The sequence below is a fragment of the Heterodontus francisci genome, unplaced genomic scaffold (genome assembly GCF_036365525.1).
Source record: "Heterodontus francisci isolate sHetFra1 unplaced genomic scaffold, sHetFra1.hap1 HAP1_SCAFFOLD_1280, whole genome shotgun sequence".
NCBI lineage: Eukaryota > Metazoa > Chordata > Chondrichthyes > Heterodontiformes > Heterodontidae > Heterodontus > Heterodontus francisci.
In genome coordinates this window covers 22,114-41,515 of record NW_027142025.1, presented here as the reverse complement: position 1 = coordinate 41,515, position 19,402 = coordinate 22,114, and the positions used below count along the sequence as shown (strand labels likewise).

General features: G+C 76.5%; 1 protein-coding gene across 1 annotated transcript; it reads left to right on the top strand.

Annotated features, from left to right (window-relative positions):
• Nucleotides 1-5,556: 5,556 nt before the first annotated feature.
• On the top strand, nucleotides 5,557-16,031 carry LOC137366316 (tumor necrosis factor ligand superfamily member 6-like; the record flags this gene model as incomplete). Its single annotated transcript, XM_068028213.1, has 2 exons — nucleotides 5,557-5,604; nucleotides 15,987-16,031. Coding segments are annotated over 2 exons (93 nt in total), but the record flags the coding sequence as incomplete, so codon positions are not given.
• Between the last annotated feature and the right edge of the window lie 3,371 nt (nucleotides 16,032-19,402).

Genomic DNA, 19,402 nt, shown 5'->3' with positions numbered 1-19,402 from the left:
CCCCATCCCCGCTCCCCGCTTCCAATCCCCGCCCCCACTCCCCGCACCCACTCCCCGCCCCCACTCCCCGCCCCCACTCCCCGCCCCCACTCCCCGCCCCCACTTCCCGTCCCCACTCCCCGTCCCCAGACCGCGACCTCACTAACCGCCCCCACTCCCCGCCGCCACTCCCCGCCGCCACTCCCCGCCCCCACTCCCCGCCCCCACTCCCCGCCCCCACTCCCCGTCCCCACTCCCCGCCCCCACTCCCCGTTCCCACCTCCGTCCCCACTCACCCTCCCCACTCACCCTCCCCACTCACCCTCCCCACTCACCCTCCCCACTCACCCTCCCCACTCACCCTCCCCACTCACCCTCCCCACCCACCGTCCCCACCCACCGTCCCCACCCCCGTCCCCACCCCCCGTCCCCACGCCCCGTCCCCACGCCCCGTCCCCACTCCCCGTCCCCACGCCCCGTCCCCACCCCCCGTCCCCACCCCCCGTCCCCTCTCTCCGTCCCCTCTCTCCGTCCCCACTCACCGTCCCCACTCACCGTCCACACCCCCCGTCCCCACCCGCCGTCCCCACTCCCCACTCCTCACTCCCCGGCCCCCACCCGCCGTCCCCAGCCCCCGTCCCCTCCCCCCGTCCCCACTCGCCATCCCCACTCCCCACTCCCCGCCCCCAATAACCGTCCCCACCCCCCGTCCCCACTCCGCCCCACACTAACCGTCCTCACTCGCCGTCCCCACTCACCGTCCCCACTCACCGTCCCCACTCCCCACTCCCCGTCCCCACCCCCCGCCGTCCCCACCCCCCGCCGTCCCCACCCCCCGCCGTCCCCACCCACCGTCCCCACCCACTGTCCCCACTCCCCGCCCCCACTCCCCGCCCCCACTCCCCGTCCCCACTCCCCTCCCCCACTAACCGCCCCCACTCCCCGCCCCCACCAACCGTCCCCACTAACCGTCCCCACCATCCGTCCCCACCATCCGTCCCCACCATCCGTCCCCACCCCCCGTCCCCACCCCCCGTCCCCACCCCCCGTCCCCTCCCCCCACTCCCCTCTCCCAACCCACCGTCCCCACCACCCGTCCCCACCACCCGTCCCCACCCCCCGTCCCCACCCCCCGTCCCCACCCCCCGTCCCCACCCAACGTCCCCACCCAACGTCCCCACTCCCCGCCCCCACTCCCCGCCCCCACTCCCCGCCCCCACTCCCCGCCCCCACTAACCGACCCCACTCGTCGTCCCCACTCGTCGTCCCCTTTCGTCGTCCCCACTCGTCGTCCCCACTCGTCGTCCCCACTCCCCACTCCCCACTCCCCACTCACCGTCCCCACTCCCCACTTCCCACTCCCCACTCCCCGTCCCCACCCCTCGTCCCCGCCCCCACTCCCCGCCCCCACTCCCCGCCCCCACTCCCCGCCCCCACTCCCCGCCCCCACTCCCCGCCCCCACTCCCCGCCCCCACTCCCCGCCCCCACTAACCATCCCCACTAACCGTCCCCACTCCCCACTCCCCGCACCCACCCCCCGTCCCCACCCCCCGTCCCCACCCCCCGTCCCCACCCACCGCCCCCACCAACCGCCCCCACCAACCGCCCCCACCAACCGCCCCCACCAACCGCCCCCACCAACCGTCCCCACTAACCGTCCCCACTACCCGTCCCCACTCCCCGTCCCCACTCCCCGTCCCCACCCCCCCGTCCCCACCCCCCACCCCCAATAACCGTCCCCAACCCCCGTCCCCAACCCCCGTCCCCAACCCCCGTCCCCACACCACTTCCCCAACCCCCTTCCCCAACCCCCTTCCCCAACCCCCTTCCGCACTCCCCGTCCCCACTCCCCGTCCCCACTCCCCGTCCCCACTCCCCGTCCCCACTCCCCGTCCCCACTCCCCGTCCCCAATCCCCGTCCCCACTCCCCGTCCCCACTCACCGTCCCCAACCCCCGTCCCCAACCCCCGTCCCCAACCCCCGTCCCCAACCCCCGTCCCCAACCCCCGTCCCCACCCCACTTCCCCAACCCCCTTCCCCAACCCCCTTCCGCACTCCCTGTCCCCACTCCCCGTCCCCACTCCCCGTCCCCACTCCCCGTCCCCACTCCCCGTCCCCACTCCCCGTCCCCACTCACCGTCCCCACTCACCGTCCCCACTCACCGTCCCCACTCACCGTCCCCACCCCCCGTCCCCACCCCCCGTCCCCTCCCCCCGTCCCCTCCCCCCGTCCCCTCCCTCCGTCCCCTCCCTCCGTCCCCACCCCCCGTCCCCTCCCCCCGTCCCCTCCCCCCGTCCCCTCCCCCCGTCCCCTCCCCCCGTCCCCTCCCCCCGTCCCCTCCCCCCGTCCCCACTCTCCGTCCCCACTCTCCGTCCCCACTCTCCGTCCCCACTCTCCGTCCCCACCCCTCGTCCCCACCCGCCGTCCCCTCCCCCCGTCCCCTCCCCCGTCCCCTCCCTCCGTCCCCTCCCTCCGTCCCCACTCCCCGTCCCCACTCCCCGTCCCCACTCCCCGTCCCCACTCCCCGTCCCCACTCCCCGTCCCCACTCCCCGTCCCCACCCCCCGTCCCCACCCGCCGTCCCCACCCGCCGTCCCCACCCGCCGTCCCCAACCCCCGTCCCCAACCCCCGTCCCCAACCCCCGTCCCCAACCCCCGTCCCCAACCCCCTTCCCCAACTCCCTTCCCCAACCCCCGTCCCCACTCCCCGTCCCCACTCCCCGTCCCCACTCCCCGTCCCCACTCCCCGTCCCCACTCCCCGTCCCCACTCCCCGTCCCCACTCCCCGTCCCCAATCCCCGTCCCCACTCCCCGTCCCCAACCCCCGTCCCCAACCCCCGTCCCCAACCCCCGTCCCCAACCCCCGTCCCCAACCCCCGTCCCCACCCCACTTCCCCAACCCCCTTCCCCAACCCCCTTCCGCACTCCCTGTCCCCACTCCCCGTCCCCACTCCCCGTCCCCACTCCCCGTCCCCACTCCCCGTCCCCACTCCCCGTCCCCACTCCCCGTCCCCACTCACCGTCCCCACTCCCCGTCCCCACTCACCGTCCCCACCCCCCGTCCCCTCCCCCCGTCCCCTCCCCCCGTCCCCTCCCCCCGTCCCCTCCCCCCGTCCCCTCCCCCCGTCCCCTCCCTCCGTCCCCACTCTCCGTCCCCACTCTCCGTCCCCACTCTCCGTCCCCACTCTCCGTCCCCACTCCTCGTCCCCACCCGCCGTCCCCTCCCCCCGTCCCCTCCCCCCGTCCCCTCCCTCCGTCCCCTCCCTCCGTCCCCTCCCTCCGTCCCCTCCCTCCGTCCCCTCTCCCCGTCCCCACTCCCCGTCCCCACTCCCCGTCCCCACTCCCCGTCTCCACTCCCCGTCCCCACCCGCCGTCCCCACCCGCCGTCCCCACCCGCCGTCCCCACCCGCCGTCCCCAACCCCCGTCCCCAACCCCCGTCCCCAACCCCCGTCCCCAACCCCCTTCCCCAACCCCCTTCCCCAACCCCCGTCCCCACTCCCCGTCCCCACTCCCCGTCCCCACTCCCCGTCCCCACTCCCCGTCCCCACACCCCGTCCCCACTCACCGTCCCCACTCTCCGTCCCCACTCTCCGTCCCCACTCTCCGTCCCCAGTCTCCGTCCCCGCGCACCGTCCCCGCGCACCGTCCCCGCGCACCGTCCCCGCGCAACGTCCCCGCGCACCGTCCCCACTCCCCGTCCCCACTCCCCGTCCCCACCCGCCGTCCCCACCCGCCGTCCCCACCCGCCGTCCCCACCCGCCGTCCCCAACCCCCGTCCCCAACCCCCGTCCCCAACCCCCGTCCCCAACCCCCGTCCCCAACCCCCGTCCCCAACCCCCTTCCCCAACCCCCTTCCCCAACTCCCTTCCCCAACCCCCGTCCCCACTCCCCGTCCCCACTCCCCGTCCCCACTCCCCGTCCCCACTCCCCGTCCCCACACCCCGTCCCCACTCACCGTCCCCACTCTCCGTCCCCACTCTCCGTCCCCACTCTCCGTCCCCACTCTCCGTCCCCAGTCTCCGTCCCCTCACACCGTCCCCGCTCACCGTCCCCGCTCTCCGTCCCCGCTCCCCGTCCCCGCTCCCCGTCCCCGCTCCCCGTCCCCACGCACCGTCCCCGCGCACCGTCCCCGCGCACCGTCCCCGCGCACCGTCCCCGCGCAACGTCCCCGCGCCCCACTCCCCACTCCCCACTCCCCGCCCCCACTCCCCGTCCCCACCCACCGTCCCCACCCACCGTCCCCACTCCCCACTCTCCCCGTCCCCACCCCCCGCCCCCACTAACCGGCCCCACTAACCGCCCCCACTCACCGCCCCCACTGACTGCCCCCACTCCCCGCCCCCATTAACCGTCGCCACTCCCCGCCCCCAATAACCGTCCCCACTCCCCGTCCCCACTCCCCGTCCCCACTCCCCATCCCCACCCCCCGTCCCTACCCCCCCGTCCCCTCTCTCCGTCCTCTCTCTCCGTCCCCACTCACCGTCCCCACTCACCGTCCACACCCCCCGTCCCCACCCGCCGTCCCCACTCCCCACTCCCCACTCCCCGGCCCCCACCCGCCGCCCCCACCCGCCGTCCCCTCCCCCCGTCCCCTCCCCCCGTCCCCACTCGCCGTCCCCACTCCCCACTCCCCACTCCCCGCCCCCAATAACCGTCCCCACCCCCCGTCCCCACTCCGCCCCACACTAACCGTCCTCACTCGCCGTCCTCACTCACCGTCCCCACGCACCGTCCCCACTCCCCACTCCCCGTCCCCACCCCCCGCCGTCCCCACCCACCGTCCCCACCCACCGTCCCCACTCCCCGCCCCCACTCCCCGCCCCCACTCCCCGCCCCCACTCCCCGCCCCCACTCCCCGCCCCCACTCCCCGTCCCCACTCCCCTCCCCCTCTAACCGCCCCCACTCCCCGTCCCCACCCCCCGCCCCCACCCCCCGCCCCCACTAACCGCCCCCACCATCCGTCCCCACCATCCGTCCCCACCATCCGTCCCCACCCCCCGTCCCCACCCCCCGTCCCCACCCCCCGTCCCCTCCCCCCACTCCCCTCTCCCCACCCACCGTCCCCACCCACCGTCCCCACCACCCGTCCCCACCCCCCGTCCTCACCCAACGTCCCCACTCCCCGCCCCCACTCCCCGCCCCCACTAACCGACCCCACTCGTCGTCCCCACTCCCCACTCCCCACTCACCGTCCCCACTCCCCACTCCCCACTCCCCGTCCCCACCCCTCGTCCCCGCCCCCACTCCCCGCCCCCACTCCCCGCCCCCACTCCCCGCCCCCACTCCCCGCCCCCACTAACCGTCCCCACTAACCGTCCCCACTCCCCACTCCCCGCCCCCACCCCCCGTCCCCACCCCCCATCCCCACCCACCGCCCCCACTAACCGCCCCCACTAACCGCCCCCACTAACCGCCCCCACTAACCGCCCCCACTAACCGTCCCCACTAACCGTCCCCACTAACCGTCCCCACTCCCCGTCCCCACTCCCCGTCCCCACTAACCGTCCCCACTCCCCGTCCCCACTCCCCATCCCCACTCCCCGTCCCCACACCCCCGTCCCCACACCCCCGTCCCCACCCCCCCGTCCCCACCCCCCGTCCCCAACCCCCACCCCCAATAACCGTCCCCAACCCCCGTCCCCAACCCCTGTCCCCAACCCCCATCCCCAACCCCCGTCCCCAACCCCCGTCCCCAACCCCCGTCCCCACCCCACTTCCCCACCCCACTTCCCCAACCCCCTTCCCCAACCCCCTTCCGCACTCCCCGTCCCCACTCCCCGTCCCCACTCCCCGTCCCCACTCCCCGTCCCCACTCACCGTCCCCACTCCCCGTCCCCACTCCCCGTCCCCACTCACCGTCCCCACTCCCCGTCCCCACTCACCGTCCCCACTCACCGTCCCCAACCCCCGTCCCCAACACCCGTCCCCAACCCCCGTCCCCAACCCCCGTCCCCAACCCCCGTCCCCAACCCCCGTCCCCACCCCACTTCCCCAACCCCCTTCCCCAACCCCCTTCCCCAACCCCCTTCCCCAACCCCCTTCCGCACTCCCTGTCCCCACTCCCTGTCCCCACTCCCCTTCCCCACTCCCCGTCCCCACTCCCCGTCCCCACTCCCCGTCCCCACGCCCCGTCCCCACTCACCGTCCCCACTCACCGTCCCCACTCACCGTCCCCACTCACCGTCCCCACCCCCCGTCCCCACCCCCCGTCCCCTCCCCCCGTCCCCTCCCCCCGTCCCCTCCCCCCGTCCCCTCCCTTCGTCCCCTCCCTTCGTCCCCTCCCTCCGTCCCCACTCTCCGTCCCCACTCTCCGTCCCCACTCTCCGTCCCCACTCTCCGTCCCCACTCCCCGTCCCCACTCCCCGTCCCCACCCGCCGTCCCCACCCGCCGTCCCCAACCCCGTCCCCAACCCCCGTCCCCAACCCCCGTCCCCAACCCCCGTCCCCAACCCCCTTCCCCAACCCCCTTCCCCAACCCCCTTCCCCAACCCCCTTCCCACTCCCCGTCCCCACTCCCCGTCCCCACTCCCCGTCCCCACTCCCCGTCCCCACTCCCCGTAGCCACTCCCCGTCCCCACACCCCGTCCCCACTCACCGTCCCCACTCTCCGTCCCCACTCTCCGTCCCCACTCTCCGTCCCCTCACACCGTCCCCGCTCACCGTCCCCGCTCTCCGTCCCCGCTCTCCGTCCCCGCTCCCCGTCGCCGCTCCCCGTCCCCGCTCCCCGTCCCCGCTCCCCGTCCCCGCGCACCGTCCCCGCACACCGTCCCCGTGCACCGTCCCCGCGCACCGTCCCCGCGCACCGTCCCCGGGCACCGTCCCCGCGCCCCACTCCCCACTCCCCACTCCCCGTCCCCACTCCCCGCCCCCACTCCCCGTCCCCACCCACCGTCCCCACTCCCCACTCTCCCCGTCCCCACCCCCCGCCCCCACTAACCGTCCCCACTAACCGTCCCCACTCCCCGCCCCCAATAACCGTCCCCACTCCCCATTTCCACTCCCCGTCCCCACTCCCCGTCCCCACTCCCCGTCCCCACTCCCCGTCCCCACTCCCCGTCCCCACTTCCCGTCCCCACTCCCCGTCCCCACTCCCCGTCCCCTCTCCCCGTCCCCTCTCCCCGTCCCCTCTCCCCGTCCCCTCTCCCCGACCCCACTCCCCGACCCCACTCCCCGACCCCACTCCCCGACCCCACTCCCCGACCCCACTCCCCGACCCCACTCCCCGACCCCACTCCCCGACCCCACTCCCCGACCCCACTCCCCGACCCCACTCCCCGTCCCCACTCCCCGTCCCCACGCCCCGTCCCCACGCCCCGACCCACGCCCCGTCCCCACGCCCCGTCCCCACGCCACCGTCCCCACGCCACCGTCCCCACGCCCCGTCCCCACTCGCCGTCCCCACGCCCCGTCCCCACTCATCGTCCCCACGCCCCGTCCCCACTCCCCGTCCCCGACCTCACTAACCGTCCCCACTCTCCGTCCCCGCTCTCCGTCCCCGCTCCCCGTCCCCGCTCCCCGTCCCCGCTCCCCGTCCCCGCTCCCCGTCCCTGCGCACCGTCCCTGCGCACCGTCCCCGCGCACCGTCCCCGCGCACCGTCCCCGCGCACCGTCCCCGGGCATAGTCCCCGCGCCCCACTCCCCACTCCCCACTCCCCACTCCCCGTCCCCACTCCCCGCCCCCACTCCCCGTCCCCACCCACCGTCCCCACTCCCCACTCTCCCCGTCCCCACCCCCCGCCCCCACTAACCGTCCCCACTAACCGTCCCCACTCCCCGCCCCCAATAACCGTCCCCACTCCCCGTCCCCACTCCCCGTCCCCACTCCCCGTCCCCACTCCCCGTCCCCACTCCCCGTCCCCTCTCCCCGTCCCCTCTCCCCGACCCCACTCCCCGACCCCACTCCCCGACCCCACTCCCCGACCCCACTCCCCGACCCCACTACCCGTCCCCACGCCCCGTCCCCACGCCCCGTCTCCACGCCCCGTCCCCACGCCCCGTCCCCACGCCCCGTCCCCACGCCCCGTCCCCACTCGCCCTCCCCACTCACCGTCCCCACGCCCCGTCCCCACTCCCCGTCCCCACGCCCCGTCCCCACGCCCCGTCCCCACTCCCCGTCCCCGACCTCACTAACCGTCCCCACTCCCCGACCTCACTCCCCGTCCCCACTCCCCGTCCCCACTCCCCGTCCCCACTCCCCGTCCCCACTCCCCGTTCCCACTCCCCGTTCCCACTCCCCGTTCCCACTCACCATTCCCACTCACCGTTCCCACCTCCGTCCCCACTCACCCTCCCCACTCACCCTCCCCACTCACCCTCCCCACTCACCCTCCCCACTCACCCTCCCCACTCACCCTCCCCACTCACCCTCCCCACTCACCCTCCCCACCCTCCGTCCCCACCCACCGTCCCCACCCACCGTCCCCACTCCCCACTCCCCACTCCCCGCCCCCACCCGCCGTCCCCACCCGCCGTCCCCACGCCCCGTCCCCACTCCCCGTCCCCGACCTCACTAACCGTCCCCACTCCCCGACCTCACTAACCGTCCCCACTCCCCGTCCCCACTCACCGTTCCCACTCACCGTTCCCACTCACCGTTCCCACCTCCGTCCCCACTCACCCTCCCCACTCACCCTCCCCACTCACCCTCCCCACTCACCCTCCCCACTCACCCTCCAAACTCACCCTCCCCACTCACCCTCCCCACCCTCCGTCCCCACCCACCGTCCCCACCCCCCGTCCCCACCCCCCGTCCCCACCCCCCGTCCCCACCCCCCGTCCCCACCCGCCGTCCCCACTCCCCACTCCCCGCCCCCACCCCCCGTCCCCACCCCCCTTCCCCACACCCCTTCCCCACCCCCCTTCCCCACCCCCCGTCACCACCCCCCGTCCCCACCCACCGTCCCCACTCCCCACTCTCCCCACTCCCCACTCTCCCCACTCCCCACTCTCCCCACTCCCCACTCTCCCCGTCCCCACTCCCCGTCCCCACTCCCCGTCCCCACTCCCCGTCCCCACCCCCCGTCCCCACCCCCCGTCCCCACCCCCCGTCCCCACCCCCCGTCCCCACGCCCCGTCCCCACGCCCCGTCCCCACGCCCCGTCCCCACTCCCCGTATCCACTCCCCGTCCCCACTCCCCGTCCCCACTACCCGTATCCACTCCCCGTATCCACTCCCCGTCCCCACTCCCCGTCCCCACTCCCCGTCCCCACTCCCCGTCCCCACCCCCCGTCCCCACCCCCCGTCCCCACCCCCCGTCCCCTCCCCCCGTCCCCTCCCCCCGTCCCCTCCCCCGTCCCCTCCCCCGTCCCCTCCCCCGTCCCCTCACCCGTCCCCTCCCCCGTCCCCTCCCCCCGTTCCCTCCCTCCGTCCCCACTCTCCGTCCCCACTCTCCGTCCCCACTCTCCGTCCCCACTCTCCGTCCCCACTCTCCGTCCCCACTCATCGTCCCCACCCCCCGTCCCCACCCGCCGTCCCCACTCCCCACTCCCCACTCCCCACTCCCCGCCCCCACCCGCCGCCCCCACCCTCCGCCCCCACCCCCCGTCCCCACCCACCGTCCCCACCCACCGTCCCCACTCCCCACTCTCCCCACCCACCGTCCCCACTCCCCACTCTCTCCGTCCCCACTCCCCACTCCCCGCCCCCAATAACCGTCCCCACTCCCCGCCCCCACTAACCATCCCCACTAACCGTCCCCACTCCCCGTCCCCACTCCCCGTCCCCACTCCCCGTCCCCACCCGCCGTCCCCACCCGCCGTCCCCACCCGCCGTCCCCACCCGCCGTCCCCACCCCCCGTCCCCACCCCCCGTCCCCAACCCCCGTCCCCAACCCCCGTCCCCGCGCACCGTCCCTGCGCCCCACTCCACACTCCACACTCCCCACTCCCCGTCCCCACTCCCCGCCCCCACTCCCTGTCCCCACCCACCGTCCCCACTCCCTACTCTCCCCGTCCCCACCCCCCGCCCCCACTAACCGTCCCCACTCCCCGCCCGCAATAACCGTCCCCACTCCCCGCCCCCACTAACCGTCCCCACTCCCCGTCCCCACTCCCCGTCCCCACTCCCCGTCCCCACTCCCCGTCCCCACTCACCGTCCCCACTCTCCGTCCCCACTCTCCGTCCCCACTCTCCGTCCCCACTCCCCGTAGCCACTCTCCGTCCCCACTCTCCGTCCCCACTCTCCGTCCCCAGTCTCCGTCCCCACTCTCCGTCCCCACTCTCCGTCCCCACTCTCCGTCCCCACTCTCCGTCCCCGCACACCGTCCCCGCACACCGTCCCCGCTCACCGTCCCCGCTCACCGTCCCCGCTCTCCGTCCCCGCTCTCCGTCCCCGCGCCCCGTCCCCGCTCCCCGTCCCCGCTCCCCGTCCCCGCTCCCCGTCCCCGCTCCCCGTCCCCGCTCCCCGTCCCCGCGCACCGTCCCCGCGCCCCACTCCCCGCGCCCCACTCCCCGCGCCCCACTCCCCACTCCCCGTCCCCACTCCCCGTCCCCACTCCCCGCCCACACTCCCCGCCCACACTCCCCGCCCCCACTCCCCGCCCCCACTCCCCGCCCCCACTCCCCGCCCCCACTCCCCGCCCCCACTCCCCGTCCCCACCCACCGTCCCCACCCACCGTCCCCACTCCCCACTCTCCCCGTCCCCACCCCCCGCCCCCACCCCCCGGCCCCACTAACCGCCCCCACTCCCCGCCCCCACTCACCGCCCCCACTCCCCGCCCCCACTAACCGTCCCCACTAACCGTCCCCACTCCCCGTCCCCACTCCCCGTCCGCACTCCCCGTCCGCACTCCCCGTCCGCACTCTCCGTCCGCACTCTCCGTCCGCACTCCCCGTCCCCACTCCCCGTCCCCACTCCCCGACCCCACTCCCCGTCCCCACTCCCCGACCCCACTCCCCGTCCCCACTCGCCGTCCCCACTCGCCGTCCCCACTCGCCGTCCCCACGCCCCGTCCCCACGCCCCGTCCCCACGCCCCGTCCCCACTCCCCGTCCCCACGCCCCGTCCCCACGCCCCGTCCCCACTAACCGTCCCCACTCCCCGCCCCCAATAACCGTCCCCACTCCCCGTTTCCACTCCCCGTCCCCACTCCCCGTCCCCACTCCCCGTCCCCACTTCCCGTCCCCACTTCCCGTCCCCACTCCCCGCCCCCACTCCCCGTCCCCTCTCCCCACTCCCCACTCTCCCCACTCCCCACTCTCCCCGTCCCCACTCCCCGACCCCACTCCCCGACCCCACTCCCCGTCCCCACTCCCCGTCCCCACCCCCCGTCCCCACGCCCCGTCCCCACGCCCCGTCCCCACGCCCCGTCCCCACGCCCCGTCCCCACTCCCCGTATCCACTCCCCGTCCCCACTCCCCGTCCCCACTCCCCGTCCCCACTCCCCGTATCCACTCCCCGTATCCACTCCCCGTCCCCACTCCCCGTCCCCACTCCCCGTCCCCACACCCCGTCCCCACCCCCCGTCCCCACCCCCCGTCCCCTCCCCCCGTCCCCTCCCCCCGTCCCCTCCCCGTCCCCTCACCCGTCCCCTCACCCGTCCCCTCCCCCGTCCCCTCCCCCCGTTCCCTCCCTCCGTCCCCACTCTCCGTCCCCACTCTCCGTCCCCACTCATCGTCCCCACCCCCCGTCCCCACCCGCCGTCCCCACTCCCCACTCCCCACTCCCCGCCCCCACCCGCCGCCCCCACCCCCCGTCCCCACCCACCGTCCCCACCCACCGTCCCCACTCCCCACTCTCCCCACCCACCGTCCCCACTCCCCACTCTCCCCGTCCCCACTCCCCACTCCCCGCCCCCAATAACCGTCCCCACTCCCCGCCCCCACTAACCGTCCCCACTAACCGTCCCCACTCCCCGTCCCCACTCCCCGTCCCCACTCCCCGTCCCCACCCGCCGTCCCCACCCCCCGTCCCCACCCCCCGTCCCCACCCCCCGTCCCCACCCCCCGTCCCCAACCCCCGTCCCCAACCCCCGTCCCCGCTGCCCATCCCCGCGCACCGTCCCTGCGCCCCACTCCACACTCCACACTCCCCACTCCCCGTCCCCACTCCCCGCCCCCACTCCCCGTCCCCACCCACCGTCCCCACTCCCTACTCTCCCCGTCCCCACCCCCCGCCCCCACTAACCGTCCCCACTCCCCGCCCGCAATAACCGTCCCCACTCCCCGCCCCCACTAACCGTCCCCACTCCCCGTCCCCACTCCCCGTCCCCACTCCCCGTCCCCACTCACCGTCCCCACTCTCCGTCCCCACTCTCCGTCCCCACTCTCCGTCCCCACTCTCCGTCCCCACTCTCCGTCCCCACTCTCCGTCCCCACTCCCCGTAGCCACTCTCCGTCCCCACTCTCCGTCCCCACTCTCCGTCCCCACTCTCCGTCCCCAGTCTCCGTCCCCACTCTCCGTCCCCACTCTCCGTCCCCAGTCTCCGTCCCCGCACACCGTCCCCGCACACCGTCCCCGCTCACCGTCCCCGCTCACCGTCCCCGCTCACCGTCCCCGCTCTCCGTCCCCGCGCCCCGTCCCCGCGCCCCGTACCCGCTCCCCGTCCCCGCTCCCCGTCCCCGCTCCCCGTCCTCGCTCCCCGTCCCCGCGCACCGTCCCCGCGCACCGTCCCCGCGCACCGTCCCCGCGCCCCACTCCCCGCGCCCCACTCCCCGCGCCCCACTCCCCGTCCCCACTCCCCGTCCCCACTCCCCGCCCCCACTTCCCCGCCCCCACTCCCCGCCCCCACTCCCCGTCCCCACCCACCGTCCCCACCCACCGTCCCCACTCCCCACTCTCCCCGTCCCCACCCCCCGCCCCCACCCCCCGGCCCCACTAACCGCCCCCACTCCCCGCCCCCACTCACCGCCCCCACTCCCCGCCCCCACTAACCGTCCCCACTAACCGTCCCCACTCCCCGTCCCCACTCCCCGTCCGCACTCCCCGTCCGCACTCCCCGTCCGCACTCCCCGTCCCCACTCCCCGCCCCCACTCCCCGTCCCCACTCGCCGTCCCCACGCCCCGTCCCCACGCCCCGTCCCCACGCCCCGTCCCCACGCCCCGTCCCCACTCCCCGTCCCCACGCCCCGTCCCCACGCCCCGTCCCCACGCCCCGTCCCCACGCCCCGTCCCCACGCCCCGTCCCCACGCCCCGTCCCCACGCCCCGTCCCCACTCGCCGTCCCCACGCCCCGTCCCCACGCCCCGTCGCCACGCCCCGTCCCCACGCCCCGTCCCCACTCCCCGTCCCCGACCTCACTAACCGTCCCCACTCCCCGACCTCACTAACCGTCCCCACTCCCCGTCCCCACTCCCCGTCCCCACTCCCCGTCCCCGCTCACAGTTCCCACTCACCGTTCCCACTCACCGTCCCACTCACCGTTCCCACATCCGTCCCCACTCACCCTCCCCACTCACCCTCCCCACTCACCCTCCCCACTCACCCTCCCCACCCTCCGTCCCCACCCACCGTCCCCACCCACCGTCCCCACCCCCCGTCCCCACCCCCCGTCCCCACCCCCCGTCCCCACCCGCCGTCCCCACTCCCCACTCCCCGCCCCCACCCCCCGTCCCCACCCCCCGTCCCCACCCCCCGTCCCCACCCCCCGTCCACACCCACCGTCCCCACTCCCCACTCTCCCCACTCCCCACTCTCCCCGTCCCCACTCCCCGTCCCCACTCCCCGTCCCCACTCCCCGTCCCCACGCCCCGTCCCCACGCCCCGTCCCCACGCCCCGTCCCCACGCCCCGTCCCCACTCCCCGTATCCACTCCCCGTCCCCACTCCCCGTCCCCACTCCCCGTCCCCACCCCCCGTCCCCTCCCCCGTCCCCTCCCCCCGTCCCCACCCCCCGTCCCCACCCCCCGTCCACTCCCCCCGTCCCCTCCCCCCGTCCCCTCCCCCGTCCCCTCCCCCGTCCCCTCCCCCGTCCCGTCCCCCCGTTCCCTCCCTCCGTCCCCACTCTCCGTCCCCACTCTCCGTCCCCACTCTCCGTCCCCACTCTCCGTCCCCACTCATCGTCCCCACCCGCCGTCCCCACCCGCCGTCCCCACTCCCCACTCCCCACTCCCCACTCCCCGCCCCCACCCGCCGCCCCCACCCCCCGCCCCCACCCACCGTCCCCACCCACCGTCCCCACCCACCGTCCCCACTCCCCACTCTCCCCACCCACCGTCCCCACTCCCCACTCTCCCCACCCACCGTCCCCACTCCCCACTCTCCCCGTCTTCATTCCCCACTCCCCGCCCCCAGTAACCGTCCCCACTCCCCGCCCCCACTAACCGTCCCCACTCCCCGCCCCCACTCCCCGTCCCCACTCCCCGTCCCCACTCCCCGTCCCCACCCGCCGTCCCCACCCGCCGTCCCCACCCCCCGTCCCCACCCCCCGTCCCCACCCGCCGTCCCCACCCGCCATCCCCACCCGCCGTCCCCAACCCCCGTCCCCAACCCCCGTCCCCAACCCCCGTCCCCAACCCCCGTCTCCGCTGCCCATCCCCGCGCACCGTCCCCGCGCCCCACTCCACACTCCACACTCCCCACTCCCCGTCCCCACTCCCCGCCCCCACTCCCCGCCCCCACTCACTACTCTCCCCGTCCCCACCCCCCGCCTCCACTAACCGTCCCCACTCCCCGCCCGCAATAACCGTCCACACTCCCCGCCCCCACTAACCATCCCCACTCCCCGTCCCCACCCGCCGTCCCCACGCCCCGTCCCCACGCCCCGTCCCCACTCCCCGTCCCCACTCCCCGTCCCCACCCACCGTCCCCACCCACCGTCCCCACCCTCCCCACTCTCCGTCCCCACTCTCCGTCCCCTCTCTCCGTCCCCTCTCTCCGTCCCCTCTCTCCGTCCCGGCTCTCCGTCCCGGCTCTCCATCCCCGCCCACCGTCCCCGCCCCCCGTCCCCGCCCCCCGTTCCCGCGCCCCGTCCCCACTCGCCGTCCCCACTCCCCACTTCCCGTCCCCACTCCCCGTCACAACTCCCCGTCCCCACTCAATGTAGCCACTCCCCGTCCCCGCGCCCCGCCCCCGCTCCCCGCCCCCGCTCCCCGCCCCCGCTCCCCGCTCCCCGCCCCCGCTCCCCGCCCCCGCTCCCCGCCCCCACTCCCCGCCCCCACTCCCCTCCCCCACTCCCCGCCCCCACCCGCCGTCCCCACCCCCCGTCCCCACCCCCCGTCCCCACCCCCCGTCCCCACCCGACGTCCCCACCCGCCGTCCCCACCCGCCGCCCCCACTCCCCGACCCCACTCCCCGTCCCCACTCCCCGTCCCCACTCCCCGACCTCACTCCCCGCCCCCACTCCCCGTCCCCACTCCCCGCCCCCACTCCCCGACCTCACTCCCCGCCCCCACTCCCCGCCCCCACTCCCCGCCCCCACTCCCCGCCCCCACTCCCCGCCCCCACTCCCCGCCCCCACTCCCCGCCCCCACTCCCCGCCCCCACTCCCCGTCCCCACTCCCCGTCCTCACTCCCCGTTCCCACCTCCATCCCCACTCACCCTCCCCACTCACCCTCCCCACTCACCCTCCCCACTCACCCTCCCCACCCTCCGTCCCCACCCCCCGTCCCCACCCGCCGTCCCCACCCGCCGTCCCCACGCCCCGTCCCCACGCCCCGTCCCCACGCCCCGTCCCCACCCCCCGTCCCCACCCCCCGTCCCCTCTCTCCGTCCCCTCTCTCCGTCCCCTCTCTCCGTCGCCTCTCTCCGTCCCCTCTCTCCGTCCCCTCTCTCCGTCCCCTCTCTCCGTCCCCTCTCTCCGTCCCCACTCTCCGTCCCCACTCTCCGTCCCCACTCTCCGTCCCCACCCCCCGTCCCCACCCGCCGTCCCCACTCCCCACTCCCCACTCCCCGGCCCCCACCCGCCGCCCCCACCCGCCGTCCCCACCCCCCGTCCCCTCCCCTCGTCCCCTCCCCTCGTCCCCTCCCCCCGACCCCACCCGCCGTCCCCAACCCCCGTCCCCTCCCCTCGTCCCCTCCCCCCGTCCCCACTCGCCGTCCCCACTCCCCACTCCCCACTCACCGTCCCCACCCCCCGTCCCCACTCCGCCCCACACTAACCGTCCCCACTCACCGTCCCCACTCACCCTCCCCACTCACCGTCCCCACCCACCGTCCCCACCCCCCGTCCCCACCCCCCGTCCCCACCCCCCGTCCCCACCCCCCGTCCCCACTCCCCGTCCCCACTCCCCGTCCCCACCCCCCGTCCCCACCCCCCGTCCCCACCCCCCGTCCCCTCCCTCCGTCCCCTCCCTCCGTCCCCTCCCTCCGTCCCCTCCCTCCGTCCCCTCTCTCCGTCCCCACTCTCCGTCCCCACTCACCCTCCCCACCCTCCGTCCCCACCCACCGTCCCCACCCACCGTCCCCACCCCCCGTCCCCACCCCCCGTCCCCACCCCGCCGTCCCCACCCGCCGTCCCCACCCGCCGTCCCCACCCGCCGTCCCCACGCCCCGTCCCCACGCCCCGTCCCCACCCCCCGTCCCCACCCCCCGTCCCCACCCCCCGTCCCCACCCCCCGTCCCCTCTCTCCGTCCCCTCTCTCCGTCCCCTCTCTCCGTCCCCTCTCTCCGTCGCCTCTCTCCGTCCCCTCTCTCCGTCCCCTCTCTCCGTCCCCTCTCTCCGTCCCCACTCTCCGTCCCCACTCTCCGTCCCCACTCTCCGTCCCCACCCCCCGACCCCACCCGCCGTCCCCACTCCCCACTCCCCACTCCCCGGCCCCCACCCGCCGTCCCCACCCCCCGTCCCCTCCCCTTGTCCCCTCCCCTCGTCCCCTCCCCCCGCCCCCACCCGCCGTCCCCACCCCCCGTCCCCTCCCCTCGTCCCCTCCCCCCGTCCCCACTCGCCATCCCCACTCCCCACTCCCCACTCACCGTCCCCACCCCCCGTCCCCACTCCGCCCCACACTAACCGTCCCCACTCACCCTCCCCACTCACCCTCCCCACCCACCCTCCCCACCCACCGTCCCCACCCCCGTCCCCACCCGCCGTCCCCACCCGCCGTCCCCACGCCCCGTCCCCACGCCCCGTCCCCACGCCCCGTCCCCACTCCCCGTCCCCACCCCCCGTCCCCACCCCCCGTCCCCACCCCCCGTCCCCACTCCCCGTCCCCACCCCCCGTCCCCACCCCCCGTCCCCACCCCCCGTCCCCACCCCCCGTCCCCACCCCCCGTCCCCACCCCCCGTCCCCTCCCTCCGTCCCCTCTCTCCGTCCCCTCTCTCCGTCCCCTCTCTCCGTCCCCTCTCTCCGTCCCCACTCTCCGTCCCCACTCTCCGTCCCCACCCCCCGTCCCCACCCGCCGTCCCCACTCCCCACTCCCCACTCCCCGGCCCCCACCCGCCGCCCCCACCCGCCGTCCCCACCCCCCGTCCCCTCCCCTCGTCCCCTCCCCCCGTCCCCACTCGCCGTCCCCACTCCCCACTCCCCACTCACCGTCCCCACCCCCCGTCCCCACTCCGCCCCACACTAACCGTCCCCACTCGCCGTCCCCACTCACCGTCCCCGCCCCCCGTCCCCGCCCCCCGTCCCCACGCCCCGTCCCCGCGCCCCGTCCCCACTCGCCGTCCCCACTCCCCACTCCCCGTCCCCACCCCCCGTCCCCACCCCCTTCCCCACTCAATGTATTCACTCCCCGTTCCCGCGCCCCGTCCCCGCGCCCCATCCCCGCTCCCCGCCCCCAATCCCCGCCCCCACTCCCCGCCCCCACTCCCCGCCCCCACTCCCCGACCGCACTCCCCGTCCCCACTCCCCGTCCCCAGACCGCGACCTCACTAACCGTCCCCACTCCCCGCCCCCACTCCCCGCCCCCACTCCCCGCCCCCACTCCCCGCCCCCACTCCCCGCCCCCACTCCCCGCCCCCACTCCCCGTCCTCACTCCCCGTCCCCACCTCCGTCCCCACTCACCCTCCCCACTCACCCTCCCCACTCACCCTCCCCACTCTCCCTCCCCACTCTCCCTCCCCACTCTCCCTCCCCACTCTCCCTCCCCACTCTCCCTCCCCACTCACCCTCACCACCCACCGTCCCCACCCCCCGTCCCCACCCCCCGTCCCCACCCCCCGTCCCCACCCCCCGTCCCCTCTCTCCGTCCCCTCTCTCCGTCCCCACTCACCGTCCACACCCCCCGTCCCCACCCGCCGTCCCCACTCCCCACTCCCCACTCCCCGGCCCCCACCCGCCGCCCCCACCCGCCGTCCCCAGCCCCCGTCCCCTCCCCCCGTCCCCACTCGCCGTCCCCACTCCTCACTCCCCACTCCCCGCCCCCAATAACCGTCCCCACCCCCCGTCCCCACTCTGCCCCACACTAACCGTCCCCACTCGCCGTCCCCACTCGCCGTCCCCACTCACCGTCCCCACTCACCGTCCCCACTCCCCACTCCCCGTCCCCACCTCCCGCCGTCCCCACCCACCGCCCCCACTCCCCGCCCCCACTCCCCGCCCCCACTCCCCGCCCCCACTCCCCGCCCCCACTCCCCGCCCCCACTAACCGCCCCCACTCCCCGTCCCCACTCCCCATCCCCACCCCCCGTCCCCACACCCGTCCCCACCCCCCGTCCCCACCAACCGCCCCCACCATCCGTCCCCACCATCCGTCCCCACCATCCGTCCCCACCATCTGTCCCCACCCCCCGTCCCCACCCCCCACTCCCCTCTCCCAACCCACCGTCCCCACCCACCGTCCCCACCACCCGTCCCCACCCCCCGTCCCCACCCCCCGTCCCTACCCAACGTCCCCACTCCCCGCCCCCACTCCCCGCCCCCACTCCCCGCCCCCACTCCCCGCCCCCACTCCCCGACCCCACTAACCGACCCCACTCCCCGCCCCCACTCGTCGTCCCCACTCGTCGTCCCCACTCGTCGTCCCCACTCGTCGTCCCCACTCGTCGTCCCCACTCGTCGTCCCCACTCCCCACTCCCCACTCACCGTCCCCACTCCCCACTGCCCACTCCCCACTCCCCACCCCCCGTCCCCAGCCCCCGTCCCCACACCCCGTCCCCTCCCAACGTCCCCACCCAACGTCCCCACTCCCCGTCCCACTCCCCGCCCCCACTCCCCGCCCCCACTAACCGTCCCCACCCCCCGTCCCCACCCCCCGTCCCCACCCCCCGTCCCCACCCAACGTCCCCACCCAACGTCCCCACTCCCCGCACCCACCCCCCGTCCCCACCCCCCGTCCCCACCCACCGCCCCCAATAACCGCCCCCACTAACCGTCCCCACTAACCGTCCCCACTAACCGACCCCACTCCCCGTCCCCACTAACCGTCCCCACTAACCGTCCCCACTAACCGTCCCCACTAACCGTCCCCACTAACCGTCCCCACTCCCCGTCCCCACTCCCCGTACCCTCTCCCCGTCCCCACCCCCCCGTCCTCACCCCCCGTCCCCACCCCCCGCCCCCAATAACCGTCCCCACTCCCCGCCCCCAATAACCGTCCCCACTC